The sequence below is a fragment of the Aedes aegypti genome, chromosome 2 (genome assembly GCF_002204515.2).
Source record: "Aedes aegypti strain LVP_AGWG chromosome 2, AaegL5.0 Primary Assembly, whole genome shotgun sequence".
Taxonomy (NCBI): domain Eukaryota; kingdom Metazoa; phylum Arthropoda; class Insecta; order Diptera; family Culicidae; genus Aedes; species Aedes aegypti.
In genome coordinates this window covers 261622326-261648871 of record NC_035108.1, presented here as the reverse complement: position 1 = coordinate 261648871, position 26546 = coordinate 261622326, and the positions used below count along the sequence as shown (strand labels likewise).

The 26546-nt window shown below is 40.3% G+C and overlaps 1 protein-coding gene across 1 annotated transcript in view; it reads right to left on the bottom strand.

The window, feature by feature from the left end:
- Positions 1–1398: 1398 nt before the first annotated feature.
- Positions 1399–26546, bottom strand: part of LOC5570925 (insulin gene enhancer protein isl-1) — a 192439-nt gene continuing 167291 nt past the window's right edge. Inside the window, exons 5-8 of the mRNA XM_001653355.2 lie at positions 18020–18140; positions 11652–11814; positions 10842–11054; positions 1399–2429 (exon numbers count right to left, since the gene is read on the bottom strand). Of these exons, the coding sequence (XP_001653405.2) occupies positions 2259–2429; positions 10842–11054; positions 11652–11814; positions 18020–18140 (668 nt within the window). The 3' untranslated portion in view covers positions 1399–2258. The remainder of the gene's footprint in view (positions 2430–10841; positions 11055–11651; positions 11815–18019; positions 18141–26546) is intronic.

Sequence of the window (26546 nt, the reverse complement as noted above, 5' to 3'; positions counted from 1 at the left end):
AAAATTCTTGAAAGAATTGAAATAACTCCTGGAAATATGTATCGTAGGAGAGAAATTATTCACCCCTATTCTTGCTTACGTTCGAATGCTCTTTCGATCGAAAAACGTTTTGCATTTCCGGATACACCAGCGAAATCAAATGGGCCATGGATTCGAACGATTAGGATTCGGATTCGATCGAAAGTTGGATCCGCCATAAACGAGAATGAGGGTGACTGGTTTAATTCTTCATAAATTACTGTATGAAAATCTTGGAATAAATGGCCTTGAGAAATTCAAGCCTTCAATTAATTTCTGGAGCTCTGAGTATTTCCTTGAGAATTTCAGGAGTTTCCAGGGACATCATTAACCTTAGTAAGGACCTAGTAACAAAAGTGCAGTAACAAAAGTTTGGAATGACCCCAGGGAGATTGAGCCCTCGAAATTCTTGAAAGTACAAAAACTACCCGAGCAAAGCTTGAGATTATATTAATTATATATAATATAAATAATTTTGATGTTGCGTTGTCGCAGTTTTTGATTACTCGGTTTGCTGTCATTTTGGTCGTTTGGTCAATTAAAACATCAGAACTGAGACCAGAAAAATGTTCCAATGAAATCAAATTGAAAACTATCTTTGCTATCAGTTAAAGCAAACTGAGAACTGTTCCTGCTATCATGGAGATCAAATTGAGAACTCACTGAGATATAAATATCAAAAACGACCCAAAGTCACAATTAGTAACTTTTTGTTAGGGACTAAGGAAGTTTAAACAAATTCTTTGTTGTTTTTAAGGTATTTTAACTGCTCCAATTGATTTTTGACGAAATTCCTGTATAAAGTGTACAAAACAACTAATATTGAATGCAGTAGACTCCAGTGGGCTGGGTACTAAAAGCGAATGTCATAACTAAAAATTGTGAATACAACATTCAGTAGGCTATCAGCTCGAGCAGAGGTCGTTGACTTCTTAGAAGGCTACGAATAGCCTTCGAGGTACCTGGAGAAGTATCGTCTAAGACCGACGACAATATGGTGCTTTCAAATATGTCCGGTATTTACGTGATACTGCTTTGTAGTCAACAAAGTACGAGGTAAGTAGTTTTGTTATAGGGAAAGTGTACCAGTTATGGCCATAGTGGTTCCCTATTTGGCCATATGCAAAATTTGGATAACTTTTACATTTATAATATTTTTGAATGTTTCAACATCAAGATATATCCTACATGTTACCGCTAAAACACAAAAAACTTTTCAAAATGTGATGGCATTCAAGATATCACGTATGGCGAAATAGGGAACCACTATGGCCATAACTGGTACACCTACCCTAGATGTATTATGATGAAAATAGTCGAACAATTTAAGAAGAAAAAAGCATTATTAAATAGTTTTCTTTCTCAAATAAAACGCCTTTATCGGATTAAAATTGATGATTTTTAATCGGTCTAGTTTATTCTTCCATACAATCATTAATGGTTTGTATAATACAGCTTTTGTTTCAATTTCATTGCATGTTTTCTTCAAGGATGAACTATTCATCGGCTAAATCTCAAAAGGGATTCATTTCTATATTACAATCAATTTCTCTACTATCTCCATATAGCGACTTCTTTCTTTCTCGTAAAACTTAGTTAAGCTTGATTTTCATTACATTCTACTGTCATAAACCACTTTTTATCATGTGGATTCGGGTTTAGCTTGCTGGTGTGATAAATTAAAAAGCTATTTACAGACGAGATGAATCGATTTACAGTTAAAAAAAACCTTAACACTTATGGAGACCATTGTAACTTTGAATTTGATTAGGCTAACCATCAGCGAGAGAAAAATGCCCTTCTGATATTCTAGAGTTCATCTTCGATTTTTCTTAATTCATTATGGTACACTATTTACAGAGAAACAAAAAAAGTTGTCCTTTGCACAAACAAATGAATCAACAAATAAAAAAAAGTACGATTGGCTAGGTTTTTGAGGCTATCAACAGAATCAATCTCAGTGGGTATCGTTGAAATAAGTTAAAGTAATATCTTTGCCTGCACGTGAAACGTGATAAACTTATCGACCTTGCTGTGAAAACTAAATTATTGCCACCTATCTGCCCATCCACCTGGAAATGGATGTTTTCAGTTTTTTTTTTTTCAAAGTAGGAACCGCGAGCGTGAAACTTAAATTAAACCTGGCATGTGTCAATTTTATTCTAAGGACTTGCTTTCAACACAAATTTTGATTTTCAAACGGGGCGCAGAAGGATTGCACAGGCCCATCACTGGTGAGTCTAGGGGCTTCCCTGCATGCTGTCGTCACTCTCCAGATATGTCACATAGGAATCGGTACTGTCCGGATGGTGGTGGCCACTCATGTCCATGTGGGAGGCAATCGGCGGACCCTGTCCCTGGGCGGGCATCTGCTGCATTCCACCGCCGCCACCGACATCGTAACCGTGCATCTGCGGGAAAGAATGGGAATATTTTGTAAGTTTTAGCGCACCGTTGAATACTGCTCCAAGACTTTTCTCTTCTTAAATTCCTCTAAATTTCCCCCTTCCTTCTTCTCAGATTAACAACAGGTTGAACTTTTTAAGAGCTTACTAAGTACAAAGTGCTCTTATAAAAAGATTCTCCATGATTTGGCGATTTTTTCAAGCGTTCCTTCTTTAAGTCATAAAACATATTTTGTTTTGTAGTCTCTACTCAAAGAATTTCTTCATAAATGCATTCTAGGGTACTTCCAGGATATCACACTTAAATTGTTTCACCGACCTAAGCAGTGGCGTAGCTAGGGTTTCTGGGGCCCGGTGCGGAGTTCCATTTAGGGGCCCCAAAATAAAGGTAAACGCCGTCTAAATGTAAGGCGCTAATGTGAAATCGATTGTTGAAATTAACGATGACCAAAGAGCTTTTGTAGAATTATGACTAAAGAGATGGAATTTACGTTGATAAGATTATAATGTTGTTGCAGTCGTTTAATTACAAAAAAAAAGTCAATTTGTGAGTCTACAGTTCTTGTTTCTTGATTCTTGTTCAAAAATTAATTAGTTTACTGAAAATGATCAAAAGTGAAATATCATGGAAGTGGAAATATTAGCTAGCAAAATAGCTCTGGAAAGCAATAATTCATATACAACTTTATTTATGAATTCTAAGGAAATTTTGATATTTTTCTAATCTTGTGTTTTTGAGTCGGGATTGATTTTGAAATTCTTGATAGAAGGAATGCTTTGAAAACCAATAAATTTGCTCAATATGTACTGGAGATATTTCAGAAGTAAATCATAAAGAAACATATGATGAAACTTGATTATCATGATGAACTACCACAAAGTTCACTGAACTCCTGGGCTCTTGAGGAAATCTTAAGGTGAAGATAAATCGAAGCCAAACTTCAAATTTTCAAGAGCACGGATCTGGAGAACCAAGCACTAGTTTGAGCTGAAAACCCAATCGATTGGTCACCACCAGCTAGTGACCAATCGATAAAGTTTTCAGCTTTAACGGATGTTTGGTTCTCCAGATCCGTGCTCTTGAAAATTTAAAATTTGGCTTCGATTCATCTTCACCTTAAAGGATTCTGTAGTTTTTTTTTTCAAATTGCTATAAATTGTAGTCATCAATGTAATTACTTAGCTTAGCTTAGCTTAGCTTAGACTGACTACACATATCAATGGTTGCTATTCCGTGATTGACCGAAGTCAGTGAAAATGCACAAAGAATCAACTAGAAGTTCGGCTGGGATTGGCCATAATCTTCTTCAGTGTGCATAATTCAGTGCCTTTATTTATACAGAGTCAATAACGGCGCCGGCCACGTCCTTGCAGTCAGGTGGGATTGGGGGAAGGAATGTTAGTGTGTAACCTTTGCTTTTTGGAGACCGTGTTTGCCTCTGCATCTCCACAAAGGTTACTGGGAGGGATGTTTGTTAATGGGGAGGATCGTTGGGTCATAGGATTCACTTTGATAAGCGATTAGACCATGATAAACAATGATTTGTGAGATATATACAGGCTTATACGTAAATATAATATTTTCATTTGATATGAACAATTTCTATGTAGAGGAAAATTATGCCGACACTTGAGGTGACGAACCATTCAAAGTTTGTTGAACAAATACCTAAATGTAACATTCCTACAGCTGTCAGGACGAAAGCATGTGTTATTATATTTTACTCATTTGAAAAGAAACAAAAAACTCGATTGGATGGGACATCATAGAACACTCTTATTCTTTGCCGACACTTACAGTGGCGAACCATCCAAAGTTTGTTGAATAAAGTGAACCTTTCGCAAGTCTACACTTGTAGTGTCGAACCATTCAAAGTTCTTTTAATTACAAAAATAAAGGTATATAAGAGGTGTTCTGAAAAAAATGTTAAACATAAATAAATCATGAATCAGAGTTTCTGTCGACACTCACAGTGACGAACCATCCATAGTTTGTTGAAAAATCATATTTACATCCCACCATTGTAACGATTGAATGTGCAGTCATACATATTTTATAGATTAGAAATAGTAGCATGAAACGAGCTCACCAATTGATCCGTTATCCTTGACTGAGCAGCCACAATCCACTTTCGGCTTCACTCGTTTGCTCGGCTATAAAAAAGCACTCAGGAAAAAAAAAATATAAGCGCGCGACCCAAAAAGAATAAAAAAAAAACTGGTCGGGCTTTCTTGACGCACTGCCCAGGAGCAAGCGTCAAGGTCGAAGGATCAAACAGAACTCTGCCCAGCAAAACGCGCGGGAACGAAACACAAACTCCCGACGTCCCGAAAACAAACTGTCTTGCTTGGGCTTTTCGAAGCACTCTGTAGTCATCAATGTAATTACTTGTATATTTACTGTAATATTAGCTGGTGTGGAACCTCAGATGAACTTATGAAGAAGCCATGAAGATTTTACTTGAAAAATACAAATTTGTTTGGAAGAACCACAGGTTGGAGAAATCTTTAGAAAAATTTCTGAAGAAGCTTTATGAGCAATCCATAGTAAATTTGAAGAGGAATTCCAGGATAAATATATTTCCTCGGATAATCCCTGGAGTATTTTTCGGGGAAAATTGTAGGGTAAATGTGGATGAATCCTAAAGGGAACCCATACAAAAAATTCTTGAATGACAAACTGGACAAACTGGCGTAGGAATTCTCGTAGAGCTTCTTGGTTTTTTATTAAAAGAACTCCTGTTTGAAACTTTGGAAGCCCTCATATAGTTACAACTGGGAAAATCAAAAAAGTTCCTGGAAAAAAATACAAAGAAATTTCTCTCACCATCCCTTGAAACAACGCTGGAGGATTTTTTGGAATCAATAAATGCATTTATGAAGGAGATACCAGAAATATACCTGAAGAGATCTTTGTGGAAAACATTAGAAGAATTTCTGAAGTTTTCCCTCAAGGAATCTTAAAAGATATTCCTATAGAACCTGTGGAAAAATCACGTGATATGCAAGTAACTAAACAGCACTATAATTCTCCCTGCGTCCTAATATAATGATATTATACAGCCAACATACTCCATTTCAGCCCTATAAGACCGAAAAAGCGATCTGTAATTCACTAAACTGTAGATGGTTCGGTAGTCAAGCAGTTTTTGACAGCAAAACTACTGAATTACGGTAAGTTGACGTGAATCTGTTATCATTTTTACTGAGGCGTCTGTGATTCGTCAACATTACCGACAATGGTGAAACATTTAGCTGATGTTTCGGTAATCAATCTGTAAGTTCACCGAAATCGGTAAATCTGCAAATTGACAACATCATGTTGTCATGTGTTTTTTTTTTCAAGTTGCCCTTTGGAAGCTGCAAACATTTTGCGTAAAAAATATTACGATGAAGGTAAGGTTATAATATTTGAATGTTTAATAAAGTAGTAAACAAAATTATTTTCAGTACAACTGCTAGGAACCATACCCTAGCTACGCTACTGGACCTAAGCAAAACAAATCGCTGAGAACTCAACAGCTGAAAATTCGATACTTTTAAATACCGAATATTGGTACTTATTTTACAATTTTGGCAATTTTTTACCCACATATTGGAGAACATTATCTAGATTCGGTAAACGTTTACCGAGATCTTGATTGAATTTTCGGCGAATCCGCTTACTGAGGTTGATTTACGAATTTTAGTGTGATTGGTAGAATTCCACAGATAAATTGAATCTCTCGACGATTTTTTTTATTGAATATTTTTCCTAGAATTCCTTCTCAGATTCTTCAATGAATTACGCCAATCATTACTTCAGAATTAACGAATTAACAATTTAGTCCTGAAAGTTTTGCTAAATATAGATGTTTAAGTAATTATTTCATTTCGTCTAGAAAAAGGATCATTTAAAATTTAAAATTTTCATAAATTACAATAACTTTATTTTTCAGATTTCACCAAATATTGAAGCGGGAATTCCTTCGAGATTACATTGGGAGCATATTTGGAAGATTGTTCCAAGAAATAATTCAGTGTTCACTTTTGCTGTTACTATTGCGATTTATCTATGAACACCTTTAAAAACACCTCCAGAATTTAAAATACATTACTTCTCGCTTGTTAGGAATTCCTGCAAAAGATGTTCTGAGAAAATTGTATTCTTTCGAGGACTTCCTGAACGAAACCCCTCAAGAAAATCCTGAAAGAATTTTCGAGTTCTTAGGGTAACTTATGTAGATGGGGACGGACCTGGTGTAGTGGTTAGAACACACGCCTCTCACGCCGAGGACCTGGGATCGAATCCCATCCCCGAGATAGTCACTAAAAATTTCAGTGACGACTTCCTTCGGAAGGGAAGTAAAGCCGTTGGTCCCGAGATGAACTAGCCCAGGGTTAAAAATCTCGTTAATAAAGATAGAAAAAGAAAAAAAACTTATGTAGAAATCTGTGGATGATTTTTTAAAGTTACGATTATATTCTACAAGGAATTTCTAGATGAGCTTCTGAGGAAATTACTGATAGTAATTTTGATGGGTTTCTCAAGAAATTCCTAGATAAATCTTTGAAAGATTTTTGGGGAATATGGAAGACACTCTTGGATTTCTGAAGTAGATCCCGAGCTTAGTAATAGCAGATATTGATATGGATATCCTATACTTAATATATAAGAGATAGAAGAACTGAAATTGAGATCTAAAATTTACTCCTGGAATATTATTAGCACATCTATTTAGCTTTTGTAAGATCTAGTCAATAGCAGCGAGCTATTAATTAGATATGCATGTATCAAACTTGGCTATAGGACAGAAGTTCCAAAAATAAAATTTTGATATTATATTTAGATTTTTTATCTCTTATATCTATCAAATCAATATCACGTTTTGATGGTCAGCACTCCATTTCTGCTCGATTTTGGAAGATCTCATAGGAATGTTTGGAGGAATGGATGTATTTTATAAAATGTCTCCAGGGAGATTTCATGAGAGATCCATGGAGGGATCATTTATGGACCCAATATAAAAAATGAGTATCAGTAGCAATGTCTAAAATAAATCTTGATATCAGGAAAAGAAAATAATTATGGAAGAAATTTGTCTAAATTTCCAAAAAATGGCTGTATCACTGAAATAAATACTAGAAGAATCACAAGTATCTGACTGAATATTAGAAAATTCTGCATGTATCATCAGTGGTACTTGTAGAAAAACACTTATTGCAACCAACAAATAAACTTTGTTCGACAATTTAACTGAATGGCGTTTCTAAAAAAGTATTCGAACAATAGTTGTTAAAAACAGGCTAAATTTTTCGAAATCTCTATAAAACTTTTCGATTTAAATAAATAGTTTGACGATGGTTTGTCGATAGTTCGATCCTTAGATCACTTATTTCGAAGTTTGATGGGGCAAATGAGCGTATATATTTATTACAATCGTGATTGAGCTTATCGTACCAATGCGATTCAGCTAGCGTTCGTCAAAAATCGGTGAATCACCTGTGTTACCATGGAGAAGAAAGGGGTTCAGTTCGTTTGGATCACGCCTGGGGCTACGTTATGCGGAGAGCCGGGTTTAACAGCCGGGGTACGATTTTTACGAGATCCAGTTAATTTGTTTGCTTCGCGGATGATATGGACAATGTCGAACATTTGAAAAGGTGGCAGACCTGTACACCCGCCTGAAACGCGAGGCAGCCAAAGTGGTCGACGAGTTCGTCGTTCACACCCGCACCAAATGTACCATGCACAAAACGCTCATAAGGCCGGTAGTCCTCTACGGGCATGAAACATGGACTATGCGCGAGGAGGACTTGCAAGCACTTGGAGTCTTCGAACGTCGGGTGCTTAGGACGATCTTTGGCGGTGTGCAGGAAAACGGTGTGTGGTGGCGAAGGATGAACCATGAGCTCGCCCAACTCTGCGGCGAACCCAGTATCCAGAAGGTGGCCAAAGCTGGAAGGATACGATGGGCAGGGCATGTTGTAAGAAGGCGAGTTTTGTGGCGTGAAATTGTTGATTTAGTGTTATCTGTTTAGATGTCAACTAAAAAAATGAAATGAATCCAGAACCAGGAAAACGATATCTTTTTGAATTTGTGTATTTCTGATACAAGTAAGTCACAATTTCTCACTAGTTCCGGTAGCCTTCCCGAGCAAAGTCGAATAACTACCGCATAACATAGTGAAAACAAGATGTACATCATGATTTCATTTTGTTATTTTTTGTTATCAATACGAAGACTCTTGTTATCAACGGATTTTGAACTGTCAGATCGGGGATGCCACGACGTGTGAATGACGTCAAATGTTTGTTATCATAATTCGATCTTTATAACTAATTGATAACATAATGAGTTATTGATGAGGGAAGTTGGCAGGATAATAAAACTTGTTATCAATGAGCATAATGAGATATTTATATGATATCTTTAGGATAAACATTTGTTATCACGTTAATTATGTTGCCTGCTTATTCAACCAAAATGAAAACAAACTATGTTATCAACTGCTAGTTATCGGATAACACAACTTGTTATCATTTTGTTACCCAACTTTGCTCGGGTTTGCATGACCCCTTATGGGTAAAGTATTTCTTTTTTAATATAGACTGGCTGCTAAAAAAGTCCTTGAGATATTAAAAAAATGCCAAAGCTAATCTAAGCATCATCAATCATACTCCATTCACATTTTTTCATGAAAATTCCACGAACAAAACTTGAACATCTCAATATCCACCAAACTTACTACACTAGCATGCAGTTGTAGTCTTTACAGATATCATTCCATCGCTTGCCCGAGAGCCTGGCAATGGCAAGGAATGCGTCCGTTTTAAATATTTTACGGATTAATATGGCTGCGGTTGTCGTATCCTGCCATAGAGTAAGCACTCCGCTCTGCTACAAAAACCTACCAATACCTAACGACAGGAAGAAAAAAACGGCGGAATTTTACGTATTCCGCCTTCCTCCTGGCATGAACGCTTTACTGATACGGATGCAGCAGCATGTAGCCTAGGGTGGCCCATAATGTTTTAACTACAAAAACCTTAAGTTACACATTCACATTTGGACCCCCAGAAGCTAGTATGAAGGGGCCTTCCTTAGTCGAGTGGTTAGAGTCCGCGGCTACAAAGCAAAGCCATGCTGAAGGTGTCTGGGTTCGATTCCCGGGCGGCCAAGGATCTTTTCGTAATGGAAATTTCCTTGACTTCCCTGGGCATAGAGTATCATCGTACCTGCCACACGATACATGAATACGAAAAATGGCAACTTTGGCAAAGAAAGCTCTCAATTAATAACTGTGGAAGTGCCCGTTGAACACTATGTTGAGAAGCAGGGTCTGCCCCAGTGAGGACAAAATGCCAAAAAGGAAGAAGCTAGTGTGAAAGCAGAATCTATCAGTTCTAAGGTGGGTGTTCTAAACGAACTTGAGTTTTGTATGAAGAAGGTAGATGAGAGAAACGGTTCCAATTACATTTTCGACCATAGATGGCGCTGTAGTTGACAAATTTTTATCATTATTGTTTTGAAGATTTTCCATTCAATAAAAAAGAGACTACAGCAAATAGGAAGTTTTTCCGTTTAGAAACAGAAAAGTTACACATAGATTCGGGTTTTTTTCTGGAGTTGAACGGGCACAAACATTTTTTTTCATTGGTTTTCCGGAATTCTTCAAATTGTATGAGTCAAATCAATTACCAAAAATTGTAGACCAGTATTTTTTTTTCAAATTTTGGCATAAACGGGTCTTTGATTCGTTTAAAGCGGTTCAAAAACTGTTTTTTTTTCGTCTGTTCCCCAGTAAAACCAAATTTTAGTTTACCTAGGAATAACTTTTTTGTTTTTTTTTTTTTACGAAAAGACTCCCATACTAATTTAGAGTTGAAGAATTCCGCTTAATCTTTCCCAGTAGCTTCTGAGGATCGCATTGAACAATTTTCGGGGTGTAACTTAACAACAGTTTGATTTTTCCCAAATAAAAATGGTCCACCTTAATGCAACCGTTAAGGAATGTATGGCCGAGGCAACCATGTTTTCGCCATTCGTTCGCGTCTGACTGAAGGGGACAGCCAATAATGAATGGTAGCGCGCAGGTGAGTTCTGCCCCAAACAGGCCAAACTCCGCCAGAAGGAGACAGATCCACCGACATTATATTTCTGTATTATTTATGTCGCTCGCTATATGACAGAATTTTTGCGGTGCTCTTTTTCCCGGACTTCTTCTCTATCCTCTCTTGGGATGAAAGGAACAAAATCAACGGCGGCATCTGAATTGGTAATAAATTTGGTTTCGCTGCGGTTGAATGGAGACGAATAAATTTGCACACTTTAGGAACATGTTTCCATTTAGCAGCCATTGGCTCGCGGCACGTCTTCCGTCGTTCCGTCGGAAGGTTTTTTTTTATTCATGTGTAATTGTAAGGACTATACATACCTGATTGACTAGATGCTGGAACGCAGGCGTGTGGGTGTTGATGGCCCCGTTGCTGTCCAGGTCCGAGTGCAGCGCAAAGTCCGACAGGGCTTTCCACGGTGGCTGATAGGCAGTTACTTCCAGGCCATGCATGTTCAGCGGAGAATCATGCCGTACCGGGGAGCTGGCAACCATTGGGATTCCCTGCATGCCATAACCGAGTTTACGACCTTCCTGTGTGGGATGGTTATGGGGCAACCGATTAGTCGAGTGTCACAGTGTTACACAATCACTTAACCCGTAAATACCCAGGACGATTTTGTTTAGCTAAAAATGTTATAACTTGATACTTGCTATCACTTTTAGGTACTTTTTGGTTTTATTTTTCGAAACTGTTCAAACTTATGAATTTTTGTTTCAAACATTACTTTTTACGGACCGTGTATTTGAGGTCATCTTGAACGGTCTCTCAAGTGATAGTTTTTGAGGGTCTTTGAATAGCCACGGTGAATAGCATTAAAACTATTTCGCAAACCTACCGCATATAATATTTTGTTGACTCTAGGATTTGAGGTACAAACTCACAAGTATATTGGATGTCTTAGGATAACTCTGAAGTCCATTGTAATGTATAGTTATATACTGCTTATTTATTATTATGATAACCATTTGTGATAAGTAAGTTTACAAGATAAAGTCGTTAGTAGTTATTAGTACAACCAATACTCTTAATTTAAATAAATTTGTACCTAAAATATTAGATTGTTATCGAGTCATAGCATTATTAGCAAAATAATTCATAAGTATTGTCCAACCGTAGTTGTCCATTACCTTCTCCTGTTGCATCTGCAGCTTCATTTGGATGGTTTTCTTCTTGTCTTTACACCGCTTGTTCTGGAACCAGACTCGGATGACCCGCGGCGATAGGCCGGTCATCTCCACCAGCTGTTCCTTCATCAACGCATCCGGCCGGGGGTTGGCATTGTAGCAGGTTCTGCAAAAACGAAAGAAACGAACACGTTACGCAGTTAGCACCAGTGGGATTCAATTATCGCTATGCTAAAATTTACTGATATGGCGAATCGCCGCGAGTAATTTGAATAATTATAATTAGTCGCGCAGACAGAGTCGCGTGCGACCACGGTCGTCAATCGGTGGCGACGTTCAGAAGAGCCCCTTGGCTCTATGTTTGCTCACTCACATCGATCTGGCTACCGTTAGGATGAAGCCTAGATGACAAAGGGCTACTCAGAGTCCGAGAAGAATAAATTATACATATTTATTCATTAATTGTGAAAGATTTCGCAGACAACTGTGTAGCACGGTAGCGCAATTTCCTAAGGACCGTCAGCCAATGCACTTTGACGGCTCGGCAATATCCAGCTGGTCGCGGCTCTCTGATACCCATTGACCGCATCTAATGATGCTCAGTGGATACAAAACCAACTTCTAGAGTCGCGAGTCGTCACGATTTTCACGGGGGCCAGGGCAAGCGCCAGCCGGCGAATTGAATGCAATCTTGACGGCTGTTGAGGATATGATGCTCATACTTTAAGAAGTGCATAGCGGGTCAACTGGCCAGCCAACGATGATGACGGCGACGACGAAACGGTGAAAGATATGCTGTTTTAGGTTTAGTGGGGATTCTGGGGGAAGCGATAATAGTATAGGCAAACACGGTCGCGGTTGAAAGAATGACCAAATGGATACAATTGTGTTTGTCCTCTTCATTCATCTGAGTTTGAAGAAGAGGTTTTATCTGTCATATGTAGCTATAGCTGGAGTGTTTAACTTAGTGAGATGCCAGGCATTGTAAGACGATTCTTGAAATTCCGTTAGATGTTTCAAATTTGTCATGTAAAAATCTAACTTTTACCACTACCTGTTAACTTAAGGCTGCTCATAAATTGCGAAAAGAATGAGAAAAAGGGTTAAAGAGCACTGAAAATATTGTAAATTACTGAAAATTATTGACTGAAGTTTAGATGTAGTTTCAAATTTGCTTTTTTTTTACAGCAATTTTACAAATAAAAAATATGTGATTCTTACTTGGTGAATTGGTCTTTTAATGTGTACTAGTTGTGCAACCAAGTATGCCATGCTTTTGGTGTGCAACCAAGATGACAGCGAAAAAGAGGAATGAAGATTATTCAGTTACGTGCTTTCAATCAAGACAAACGCTTTTAAATGAATAGATTCACTCGTAACATCATGGAAATAGTTACTCATTTCTCGCGGAACATTACTAAAGGACCTATGTACAAATGACAGATTCTCTTCTCTCTCGTTCTCTTTCGATTATAACAGTGGAATACTGAAGATTTTGGGAAGTTTTTCACTATAGATCGAAAGTCAATTTCCTTGACTAGCGTTTCATACAAAAAACGCAACAGAAGAGGTTAACGTGACACAGTTATTAATGAAAGAGAAAGTAAACAAAGAGAGCCTCTCAATGTTAGATAGGTCCTTTAGTAATGTTCCGCGAGATTTATTCTCTTTTTTCGTCAAATTCTACGTACATTTAGGGAATCATAAGTCATAAGTTATATCACGGGAAACGGGAGATCACGAAATATGTCAAATCCCGGGATGTATGTGGCTCATTTATTCATTAAAGAGAAAGTAAACAAAGAGAGCCTTGAGGGGCTTAGATAGGTCATTTTGAAAAGTTACGCGAGAAATTCTACTTAAGGCCGCTACAAAACATTTTTTGTATGACATGAGCTCCGAAAAATTATGTTGAGAGATTGCTTCGTTAACATTTTTGGACATAGTTCAATTTTTGAGACTAATATAAAAACTATGTCTACATCTGCCTCTGAAGAACCATGTGGTTTATAAATTGCATAGTTTGGTATAACAACTCTTTTATGCAAAGTATGTAGTGTAAGTTATGCGTAGGTTTAGAACTCTGCCATCTATGCGATGGGTTTATTCTTGTTTATCTGGCACTTATCGAGTAGTGCAGCAAGAATTATCGTTCCGTTTTGTTTGTGCAGTGATCGGATTTCCATGTACTTTGTGGAGTTGTTCTATTTGATGCTGCATAACACAGGTTAGATAATTTAAACATAAGATTAAATTATTATTAGCCTATTCAACTCCTTTGACCATACAAATATTTTTTTTTCGAAATTTTCATGGATGCTTCGTGGAAAACATCCACGAAAATTATTTTCGCGCTGGTAATGGTTGTGTTTTGATTATTTTTATTATTGCTGTTTGCGTTTGACGTGCAAATCCAGTCTAACTGAGCTTCAAATGCGGTAACACAAAGTAACCAAAGGATACTTAGCAACCTTGATGCATATCACCGCCAACCTAGCAAAGAAAAATAAATTTTGACTTCGCCTTCCTTGTTGAAAATCTTACCGCATTTGGTGTTCCCGCATTTGATATTTGCATTTCAAATGCACACAGCAATACAATAAATGTTAAAGCCTGATTTGCTGCTGAACAGGAATCGCTAAAGTATTTTCTCGCCGGTTCCTTGCAGAAATTTTCTACAGCGACCCCCGTTTGAACTGACAGTTCTTTTCAACTGCGTACTGCGATCAGAAAAAAAAAAAAAAAAAAAAAAAAAAAAAAAAAAAAAAAAAAAAAAAAAATCCTTGGCAGTATAGACTGACAGTACAGCAGTCTCGGCCACCCAGAGGAGAAGAAGAAGAAGATCAGAAAAAAAAACGCTTCCTTGATCGATCACTGAGAACAGCGTTGCGGTTGAAAATACTATATCAGAGGGTTAAATTAAATACACAACGCCACTTGATTTGTGCAGACTACATTCACATTTATTTAGAATATTTTGTGCATTCAATTTTACCATGGCACCATTTGTATAGTAAAAATTACTATATCATGGTTAAAAACTTGCAGCAGACCAGCATCGAACCGAGGATCTGACGATTGTCAAGGGCGAACGCTAGCCGCTCGGCTATCGACGCGGTTGGATTGAAAGGGAACAAAACGCAAATAAAAGCGTTCATGATAGCTCAATTGTGGTTGGAATAGTAAATTTAAAAACACGTTCATGGTTCTCATTACTGCAACGCTTGTTTCAGTGATTCCTTATAGGAATTTCGCATGCATCAAGATAGGCCAAGAAATTACCGTTTTGTCTCAAATTCCGAACAGACTCATATTCCGAACACTCGGTTTTTGTATGGCGGTTTGGTTGAAATATTTAGCTGAAATATGTCATCAAATTACAAGGAATAACAGTCAATTGCAATTCAATTTGACCGTCTTCCAATCTATTTTATACCTCGGGAATAGTTATGATTCTATAGTTCGAAACCAGTAGAACCAGCTCAGATAAATTTATCTGTGAAATCATTCATTTGACTACGACTTATTCGTGCTGTTCGGTATTTGAATCAAGGTGTTCGGAAAATTAGACAGGTGTTCGGCATTTGAATCAAAATGTTGTTCCCTACTTTTACGTAAAAACAATATCCAACAAGTTTAAACAAACAATTTTATCAGCACACCCAACACCTAAGAAATAGACTTTTTGCGGAGAAATTAAAAATTTCACAAATATCAGCATATTTATGCCTATCAGATGCATTTAAAGTCACTGTTGGCCTTAAGTGTTCGGAATATGAGTCAAAACGGTACTTGCTAGCAGCGAATCAGGCTTAATTGTTGAATGTTTGTTAATTGGCGTTAAATCACTACACCTTATAAAGGTATTAAGGGGGCAGGATCCGTCATCGATTTCGGAATTTTCAAAAGCAGTTGTTTTCATTCAAAATAAGGTATATTTACACGAAAAGATGTTCACTGTATTCTATTCTACAACCGAAACACAGTGAACACATTATCATCGAGTAAATTTTTAGATTTAAATAGAAAAATTCTTCTTGGCACATGGTTTGTAATATGTTGGAATAGCCTGAAATAAGATAAATTAAGGACATTTGTTGCTTTGTTGCATTTTGTTGCTTTCCGATCAAGTTGTTCAATAGGATCCTAAAGCCCTGTCCCAATTTTAGTGCCAAACGCTTAAAGTTAGGCCAATACTACATGTTTACTCATTTTTCTAATGTTTTCCGTTTGTTTGAGTCCAAAAAACTTTTTTTTAATGTTTATTTTAGTTTTTGTCACACCCCTTGGCCTATACTCAAATTTTGATTGTATTTTGTTTTCCGTGTCCCTTTCGTAATGTCAGATACGAACAACCCCAGTGTTAAAACTATAACCCCTGTGGTGTTTTTGTCTACTAAGCGAACGTCTAACATGATCAAAAGTATCAAAGTTCATTTATGGACCCAATTTTTAAATAAAAGTTTAAACATGATATATCCGATATTTGAGCGGGAAAAATTGCTAAAGTAGTTGCAGTTACATGCTCTTTCGTGTTATTGAATAAAAACAAGGACCTTAATTTCAATGCGGTCGATTCAGTATAAAAGGGGACCTGTCGGAGTTAGAATCCTAGATCAAAATTCAACTAAGAAAACAGAACCTGTGCCACTGTCAACTAAAATTAATTTTCTTATTAAAACATAAGTATTTACGGGATTGATTCGAGGACCCAAAAATATTAAACAAAACCTCGTCATGCCATGTAACCTGTGGCTACAATTTACTCGCATTTAGGGTATTTTGAAGTGCGGTGTGTTTTTGTGTCACCCATGTGTCGGATTGTTTTTTTTTTTTTATAATTTGTTCACTTGTGTGTATTGGTTGGCAACATATGCACCATTTCGTTGCGTAAATATATTTAATTCGTTCGTTTTATCATTAATTTTATTTAGAATATTTAGCCAGTTAGTTTATAATGTAGGGTAAAATTTATCGAATATTATGTATCGGTGAGGTGAATGAAATTAGTCCTCCATCTCCTCCCGTAGGGTAGCATTGGCCGCCCCATCTATATGGAGCCCGTCCATTGTGCAATCGATAGACCTGTGTACACAGGGAGGCGTTATTCTTATCAGTTGAGATGAAAGTGGAAGCCACTGAGTTGGGTGCTCCCGAAACCAAACAAACCTCGGACTGAAAATCCATTCGATAAAGAATAATATTGCCAGGCCATGAACGGACTCGACTCAAACCACCGCTCTAATGTTCGTCTTTCCAAAAAGGCCGATTTGTTCAAACCTGGTTGTTCTCGGTCTCGCGGTTCGCTTTGACGAGCAGCATTTCTTGCTGCTACACAATTTATACCGGGGAGTTTGTCCGGAGATTGAGATTATGGCCAGCAGGACAAAAAGGTGTGATCAGCACGTTCGTCTCTTTATACGGATGAACGACGGCTCGGAACGTTTAGCGACCCGCCGCCGCTCGATGTGAGTGCAATAAAACTTTATGGCCATCCTTCGCGCTCGAATGCAGGTCCGCATTTACGAATGTAGGGATCTGGGGGCCACGGTCTTGTGGGGACCTTTTTTTTGTCTTTTCGCGTATTTACGAGTCACTGGCTTCAGTTCGCAGTATCCTAACTACTGAATCGATTAAATGGGTACTAAATAGATTTGCTCCTTGCAAATCTCCAGGAGCAGATGGGTTTTATCTTGTAATGCTCCAGAAGGGATTTGAGTTTATTTAACTTGCTTTGAAAAAGCTACTAAGTAGTTTTACTACCGGGTATATTCCCTGATCCTGGCGTGATATTACTGTGAAGTTTATCCTGAAAGGAGGACGTGCGTCGTATGAAGAACCGAAGAGTTTTAGACCAATCAGTCTAACCTATTTTCTTCTGAAATGTCTGGAACGCATTGAAGATCATCACATTCATGATGTCTATTACCGCCATACAAAAATCAAGTGTTCGGAATATTAGTCTGTTCGGAATTTGAGGCAAAACGGTACACTGATTACCATTCTGAAGCCAGCCTTCTGATCCCTGATACCTGATAGAGATTTGTATGATGTGAGATCCACGTCAATATGAAATCCATCCATGAAAAATTGAATATTTTGCTTTGATTTCGTTTTGTGTAGATCTTGCCTATTGTTTCGTACAACTTAAATTGTAATTAAATTTTTGGAATCATTTAGAATCTTTGAAATTTGTGTATATTTAAAAATAGTCGATTAATTCGTTTCAATTTGATTTTAAAATTATAATTTTGATTTTTTTTTAAGTCATAGTTTCTGGTGCCCCATAAATACGGCCCTGCTTAAATGGGATGGCGGAGAATCGAGTCACAATTCGTGCTTTCGGAGGAGTTAGTTGCGGTTATACGTACCTTAAGGTGTGCAGTTGTTTCTCGTTGAGCACCGTTCGCACCCGGGTTGGTTTGCCGTCCGACGGTCCTGAAGGTCCTTTGCCGCGCATACTTTTGTGTGAGCCCGATTCGCTGCCGGAATCTGAAACGGGAGAACAAAGTTAGATTTGGGTGCGGTTCCAGTGGGTGTCAGTAAACGGAAGAAAGATTTTGCGGCGGGTTCATTTCATAATTGCTGCACTTCGACCGGATTGCAAAATTGGGGAGACAAAACGTATTTTCGCAAGGGAGACTCGATTTCTCAGACGTGTGACGATAATTGCTGTTAGATTCGGTCAATTTGTGGCACCAGAGGTCATTTTGAAAACGCGTAGTTCCAAAATAGTCTTTTTGAATTAGGTACTCTTATTGAAGTCCACATCCAGAACGATGCGAGTATATCTTTGTCCCTTGCCCAGGCATCATAGCCACAAGACAGACACGCGGTTCGGATCCATACAAAATGGCAAAACATGAAACCACGAGGAGTCATTTCATCTTTGCCGTCGCGTGATTAAGTACAATTGCTTCTTCGCTTCTCACACAGCATGCCTACTAGCAGAAGTCGTATTCGGATAGACGGCCGGTGGACGTCGATTCCTATGGATATCTACCGCAGTGCCGTACGTACGGCCAAACAAGCATATATCTACGCTGTACGAAGGATAGACTTTTGAAGCTGAACCGGGTGTAATTACCATAATACATATTCCATACCGCGCGGCCGCCGCCAAACTCATACTCAATCGGCCGCCACTCATTGCGCTTCCTTTCGTATGTGCGGAGATTCAGAGAAGTCCCGCTTACGGCTTCCTTCCATGTGGGTAAGGCAGAGGCGTCGCCAGAGTCAGATGAAAAATCGCTCAGTACGATGTGTACACAAATTCTCTCTGCTCTTTAAAATCTTTTAAAACTACCTAAAGCAATGAAACAGTACTTTTCAGTACTGTTTGTTCTACTATTGATTCCTTTACGATCCTTGTTTGGACCCGTGCCTTCGATTTTTCGTTGGACCCGTTGTCGAAAGCTAGCGGTGGTAATCCTTCTTGGATACCGTCTTGGGAAAAAAACCTCTCGAAGGTCACGTCTTCTTTCGTTTATTAACTAAACATGGTTGCAACTATAAACAAAAGGAAGGGTGAATCTCTGAATTCCCAACTTCCTTCCAAAAAATGGGATTTAAAACTGTCACTAAACGTGGCAAGAATGGAAGAAAGGACGTTTCTCCGGAATGCGAACTTTCTTCCAAGGGTGAAATAGTTAATGTTGATAGTTGCATTAGAATGTGCAATCAGTTCGATGCTTTAGACAAATTATTGAACATCAAATCGAAGCATTCTCTAGCCAAAGCTCTTTGATTCAAGTGAGGAAACAAATAGTGCCGTCAATCGTGGTCTGTTGTTCCGAATTTGGGAGATTTAGGCAGGAGCTCTTGAACTCCGTTAGGGTAATCCAAGTTTCCTTCCAAATAGCCAAACTTCTTCTCAAACATCTTGGAGATAAGAAGCACATTTTTTACTTATGACGACAAAACTGAACGTTTGTTCAAGGCGTCTTGAAACGTCTGTCAAATGACTATAAGTCATCTGAAGAGATTGGATTTTCTCCAGTCCAAGTAATCATTATGAAATAGAAAACCCAATCTGGCATTCTTCGGAAAGGGCTTTCTCAAGAGTATTAAATAGTTCCCTTTGACAAAACTGATCTCAATAATATGAAAGCTTTAGAAAAAGCAAGACTTATGTTCGATGTCCGTGTGACATGGGAACAATTGCAGAAACCTGGAGGAAATTTTCAGAACCCAACTCAGTCCTGTCGGTGCCAAAAGTGGGGTTGTCACGTTACCCCCCTGCTACAGCTCAACTGTGGCCGACGAACGCTGTGGTCTCCACAGTGGCCGGTTGATCTATAACCAACACATGGATCGAGTGACCGGCATGAAGAGATAAGGGAAGATGAACTGAATGGAAGACAAACGACATAAAAACAATCCAAATTTTTAGTATCAGAGAGTTGAACTACGTGCTATATGCTTTTTCCTAAACTTAAAATTTTTCGTGAATTTTTCATTTACCTTATTATCTACTTAATATTAAATAGTGCCTACAGTACTAGTGGTTAAGAACACATTGATTTGCTACCTCATATAAGTGCGAAGGTAACAATCTAGTAGAATTCATATATTGATAGATTTATAACCTAAAGAATATGTTCTAGGTTCTTAATAAGCTTAGTACCATCAGATTGATGTAACGATTGAACTCCGACTAGAATTTATATGATTATTGTAAGTATTTACATGAATTCGAATTTGATACCAACTTACCCAGCGTATAACTTTAGACGGGATAAAATACGTTATCAGATCCGTTAAGGTGATACGACCCGACCTCCTAGAAGAGTTCACCAAATAATGTAAGTAGGAAATAGCTTCCCACAACTTTTATGAAGCCAATAAAAATCTCTTTAGCTTTTAGCTTACCAACTCAAGATCGGGTCTGCTTAAAAGAATTTGGAACCTTCCCCCCTCACAACATCCTAAAAGATTATTTGTACGTGGGTAGACAGGATGGAAGGACATCACGGGCAATTAGAATATTCATGTAAATCTTGCAATCGGCGAGACACTTCGGAAGCGCATATGCTAATTTGCGACCAGTGTCGGTTGTGGGAGCATTACATTTGCGCCGGTGTGAGCGAGACGACACCGAGGCGGCCGTTTGTCTGCAAGCAGTGCCAAGACAAGGATCGAGGTTCAACTATTTCTACCCGACTACGTTCCCATGCAAAACGTGTACCATCCGCTAAGGCATCGCAGGGTAAGCCAACTTCCAATGTAGAAAGTAAAGTTTCGTCGATAGGCTCAAGCAGTCGTTCGTCAATCGTGAAGGCACGTCTGCAACTGATCGAGGAGGAAGAGAGATTAAAGCAAAGGGAGCTTGAAGAAGAAGAAATCCTCAAGGAACTTGAACACGTAGAGGCTCAACGGCAGTTGGAACAAAAGAAGAAGCAGATGGAGGAGCAGAAAAAACTAATGGAAGAAGAATCGATACTACGTCAACGAAAACTACAAGCGGACAAGGCACGTTTGATGAAACAACATATGATCCGCAGAGAATCGCTGGAAAAGAAGAACGAAATCCTGCTGCAGATTTCCGAACGAGGCAGCATTGTAGAATCCGTCACTAGCTCTCGAGAGAAGGTATCGAGCTGGCTGACGAAACATTTACCTAAGGGGACAACCGGTGAGAAAGCACTCGAGATAGACCACCGAACTGAACTGATTTCTCCGGCCCCTGAAACGGTTCCGTCAATGACCATCGAGGTGCCAATCAACAGACCATCCAAGTCAGAAACCGGTGCACTCCATTCGAAACGTCAAGCAACAAACCCTCAAAGTTTTACTCTCGGTTTGACTGTTGCGGATCCCATTCCTCGAGTTACCAAAACGATCAGGGGTGTACAATCAACCACAGTCCGTGAGCCGTTTCAACGTTTTGTGGCTTGTTCGAGGCCGTCACAGTCACAACCCGTTGCAGCATTATCGTGTCCCCCGGTGACCCATCAGGCTTGTACGCCATATAAAGAGGCAGGATGTTCGGCGCTTCCGACGAATTATCAGCAAGGAGCGTCATGGAGCACTCCTATTCGCTATGTGGCTAATCCCCAAACGGCAACGCAGAGGTCAACAACATCGCCTAACGTGTACCGCGGACCAACTGAGGAGTGTCATCATCCGTTGGAGTTTCCCGATCGAGTTCCTATGTTCACCAATGTAGCTGGAAATAACTATCTACAGAACGGGCTACCAGGGATGCTTAGTTCACAACAAATCGCAGCAAGGCAGGTCGTCGGTAAAGATCTACCTCACTTCAGTGGTGATCCGACCGACTGGCCGATGTTTATTAGCAGTTTTGAACAGGCCACGATTACATGTGGATACTCGAACGCTGAGAACCTTGTTCGTCTCCAAAGATGTTTAACTGGACACGCAAGAGAGGCAGTACGTAGTAGACTTTTACTTCCTGCCAATGTTCCGCATGTGATCAGCACTCTACGCACACTTTACGGTCGCCCCGAGTTGCTGATCCGATCGTTGCATGATAAAATTCGAAGAACTCCAGGGCCCAAACACGATCGTCCAGAATCGATCCTGGAATTCGGATTAGCGGTTCAAAACTTCGTCGATCATCTCCAAGCAGCGGAACAAGAGGAACATTTGTCCAATCCTATGCTTATGCAAGAATTGGTCGAGAAACTGCCAGGGCCCATGAGGATGGATTGGGCCAGTTACAAAAATTTACAGCCACGGGCCACCGTCCTGACATTCGGAGAGTTCATGTCCAAACTAGTATTAGCAGCCAGCGAAGTAAGTTTCGAGCTTCCGGGACTCACGAAAGTGAGGGAATTCGATAAGCAACAACGACCAAGAGAGAAGGCGAGGATACAAGCACACTCGGCCGACGGTAATCCGTACCCCATACACGAAACAGAAAGTGCGAAGAAACCATCGAAAATGTGTCGGTACTGTGATCGTGAAGGTCATCGAGTTGCCGATTGCTCGAAGTTCATGCAACTATGTCTAGATGAGCGTTGGAAACAAGTGCAAGATAGGGATCTCTGTCGAACGTGCTTGAACAACCATGGCAAATGGCCATGCAAATCGTGGAAGGGGTGCAGTGTTGAAGGATGTCGATTGAAACATCATACTCTCCTCCATTCACCTTCCGTACCTTCATGAACAAGCCACTCTGTGAATGTTTCAGCAAATAAACTTCCAGCGGGCGACGGCGAAACGTTGTTCAGAATATTGCCAGTCATGCTCTATGCAAACGGTAAAAATGTAATGGTTTTCGCATTTATCGATGAGGGATCACAGATAACGATGCTAGAGGAGAAGATAGCCAAGGAACTTGGCATAACTGGTCCTCGAAAACCACTTACACTACAATGGACAGGGAACGTGAAGCGTAACGAGCTGAGATCAGAGGAGGTCAGTTTAGAAATAGCGGGAAAAAACAATGGGAACCGCTACGAACTTCGTTATGCGCGTACAGTCAGCCGTTTGCATCTTCCAGCACAGAAGTTGAACTACACGGAAATGACCGCGTGTTTCCCGCATCTCAAAGGACTTCCGATAGCGGATTATGACCTGGTGCAGCCGAAGCTACTAATCGGCCTAGATAATCTTCGGCTCGGGGTACCGCTGAAGCTACGAGAGGGAGGATCATCCGATCCTATAGCTGCAAAATGCCGATTAGGGTGGAGTATTTATGGCCGTGCTTCAAGGGAAAGTGCTCCAAGGGCGATTGTAAACTTCCATACCGCAGCAGTGGCAAGTCCAGATGACCTAATGAACGAACAACTGAGGGATTTCTTCACGTTAGAAAACAATGGAGTCGCCGCTCCAAACGTGAAGCTCGAGTCAGATGAAGACAACAGAGCGCGACAGATACTAGAAGCGACGACACGACGCACTACTAATGGTTTCGAAACAGGTCTTCTGTGGAAAGTCGATGACCCACAATTTCCAAACACCTATCCGATGGCTATGCGACGAATGAAATCGTTGGAAAAAAAATTGGTAGGGAATCGAGCGTTAGCGCAGCGAGTAAGTGAACAGATCCTTGACTTCGAACGGAAGGGATATATTCACAAATTAACCGAATCAGAATTCTCCACTGTCGATCCTCGAAAGACATGGTTTCTTCCCCTCGGAGTCGTCATCAACCCCAAAAAGCCAGGAAAAATTCGATTAATTTGGGACGCTGCTGCAAAGACTGGGGAAGTTTCTTTCAACTCGTACTTGTTGAAAGGGCCAGACCTTCTTACTCCTCTGCCAAGGGTGCTCAGTGGCTTCCGTCTGTTTCCCATTGCAGTATCTGGAGATATCAGGGAGATGTTTCTTCAAATCAAACTGCAGGCAAAGGACAGAAACGCTCAGATGTTCGTGTTCCGTCATAATCCCGAGGAACCTATTCAAGTTTACGCGATCGATGTGACGATGTTTGGTTCCACGTGCTCTCCGTCCTCTGCGCAGTTCGTCAAGAACTTGAACGCCGAACAGTACGCGCTACATTACCCTCGTGCTGCGGTGGCTATTAAGGAGCATCACTACGTGGATGACTACCTGGATAGCTTTAGGACCATCGAGGAAGCTGTGCAGGTAGTGAACGACGTGAAGTTTGTCCATTCAAAGGGTGGATTCGAAATACGCAACTTTTTATCCAACGAAGGCGAAGTCTTGAAACGAACTGGGGAGATCGAACCAGATTCGTCAAAAGAATTCGCTCTTGTCCGTGGGGAGACTACCGAATCTGTTCTCGGGATGAAATGGATTCCAGTGGACGACGTTTTTACGTACACCTTTGCAATGCGTGACGATCTTCGATCAATCCTCGTAGAAACTCACGTACCGACAAAACGAGAAGTTCTGAAGGTAATCATGAGCCTTTTTGATCCGTTAGGGTTTGTCTCGTTTTTCTTAGTCCATGGCAAGATATTGATGCAGGATGTTTGGGCTTCGGGCATCGGCTGGGATGAAAAGATTAACGATCAACTTTTCCTACGATGGCAACAATGGACTGCATACTTTTCACAACTAGACACCATGCGGATACCGCGCTGTTATTTCAGTTCTCCATTTCCCAAAAACCTCGACCGCTTAGAAGTCCATATCCTCGTCGATGCAAGTGACACTGCCTATGCCTGCGTGGCATACTACCGATTGGAAACTGAGAATGGAATCCAAATGGCACTCATATGCGCAAAAACGAAGGTAGCACCCTTGAAAGTTCTATCAATTCCTCGGCTAGAACTAAAGGCAGCGATCCTAGGTGTCCGGATGTTGGAAGCTATTCAAGGATTCCACACTTATGCTATCCACCGTCATTTTCTCTGGAGTGATTCAAGTACCGTCTTGGCTTGGATCAGATCAGAACATCGTCGATACAACAAGTTCGTTGCCGTCCGAATTGGTGAAATCCTTACGACAACCGAAGTTCGAGACTGGAGATGGGTCCCCTCCGGATTGAACACAGCCGATCTCGCCACGAAATGGAAGAATGAACCTAACTTTACTTCGGGTAACCCATGGCTAAGTGGACCATCGTTCCTTCACCAGCCGGAGGAATTCTGGCCTCAGCAAACCCTGATTGCCACTACTTGTGAAGAACTTCGACCGAATCACACCCATACTACAATCGCACCGCTTATCGATGCGTCTCGATTCAGCAGGTGGTCATGTCTTCAACGAACGATGGCGTTTGTACTTCGGTTCATAGAAAACTTACGCCGTAAACGGAATGGGGACAAAGTACTAGTAGATAGATTTAGCCAGAACGAGTTAAACCGCGCTGAGACAGCGGTTTTGAAAGTTGCACAAGCCGAAGCCTATTCCGAAGAAATTAATATTCTGTCGGAGACACAGGGACCTCCGGACGCACGACACCGACGTGTTTCAAAGGGTAGTCCAATCTATAAGAACTGGCCTTTCCTTGACGAACACGGAGTATTACGCCAACGTGGCAGAATCGGGGCCGCATCGTTTGCGCCAATCGAAGCTAAGTTCCCCGCTATTCTTCCTAGACAACATCCAATAACATTCCTCATTACAGACTGGTACCATCGCCGTTTCCGCCACGCCAACCGAGAAACCATCGTCAATGAGATGCGACAACGTTTCGAGATTGCCAAACTACGTGCTCTTATCGCGAAGGTCACAAAAAACTGCATGATGTGTCGAGTTAAAAACGCCCAGCCCTATCCTCCAGCAATGGCACCGCTCCCTGCAGCACGACTTCAGCCGTTCATTCGTCCATTTACCTCAGTTGGGGTAGATTACTTCGGGCCAGTACTAGTGAAGGTTGGGAGGAGCTCAGTGAAGAGATGGGTGGCCTTGTTTACATGTCTCACTGTTCGCGCAGTGCATTTGGAGGTAGTCCATAGTTTGTCTACCGAATCCTGCATTATGGCAGTGCGGCGCTTCGTAGCACGGCGTGGATGTCCGGCTGAATTTTATTCCGACAACGGGACATGTTTCCAAGGTGCAAGCAAGGAGCTGCAAAGGGAGGAGACTATAAAACGTAACAACGCCCTTGCAAATACGTTCACGACCTCCAAGACACGTTGGTGTTTCATCCCACCAGCTGCTCCTCATATGGGAGGTGCATGGGAGCGGCTAGTGAGGTCAGTAAAGGTAGCGATAGGCTCCCTAGCTGACGTGTCACGTAAACCAAACGATGAAGTCCTCGAAACAGTTCTACTCGAAGCTGAGGCTTTGATTAACTCGCGACCTCTCACCTACATCCCACTAGAATCAGCGGACCAGGAAGCCATCACGCCTAATCATTTCCTCCTCGGGTCTTCAAACGGCGATAAGCTTCTACCAGTGGACGATTTCGATAGTCCTATGATTCTTAGAAGTAGTTGGAAACTTGCACGAGCCATAGCGCAGCAGTTCTGGTCAAGATGGGTCAAAGAATACCTACCGGTGATCACACGACGGTCG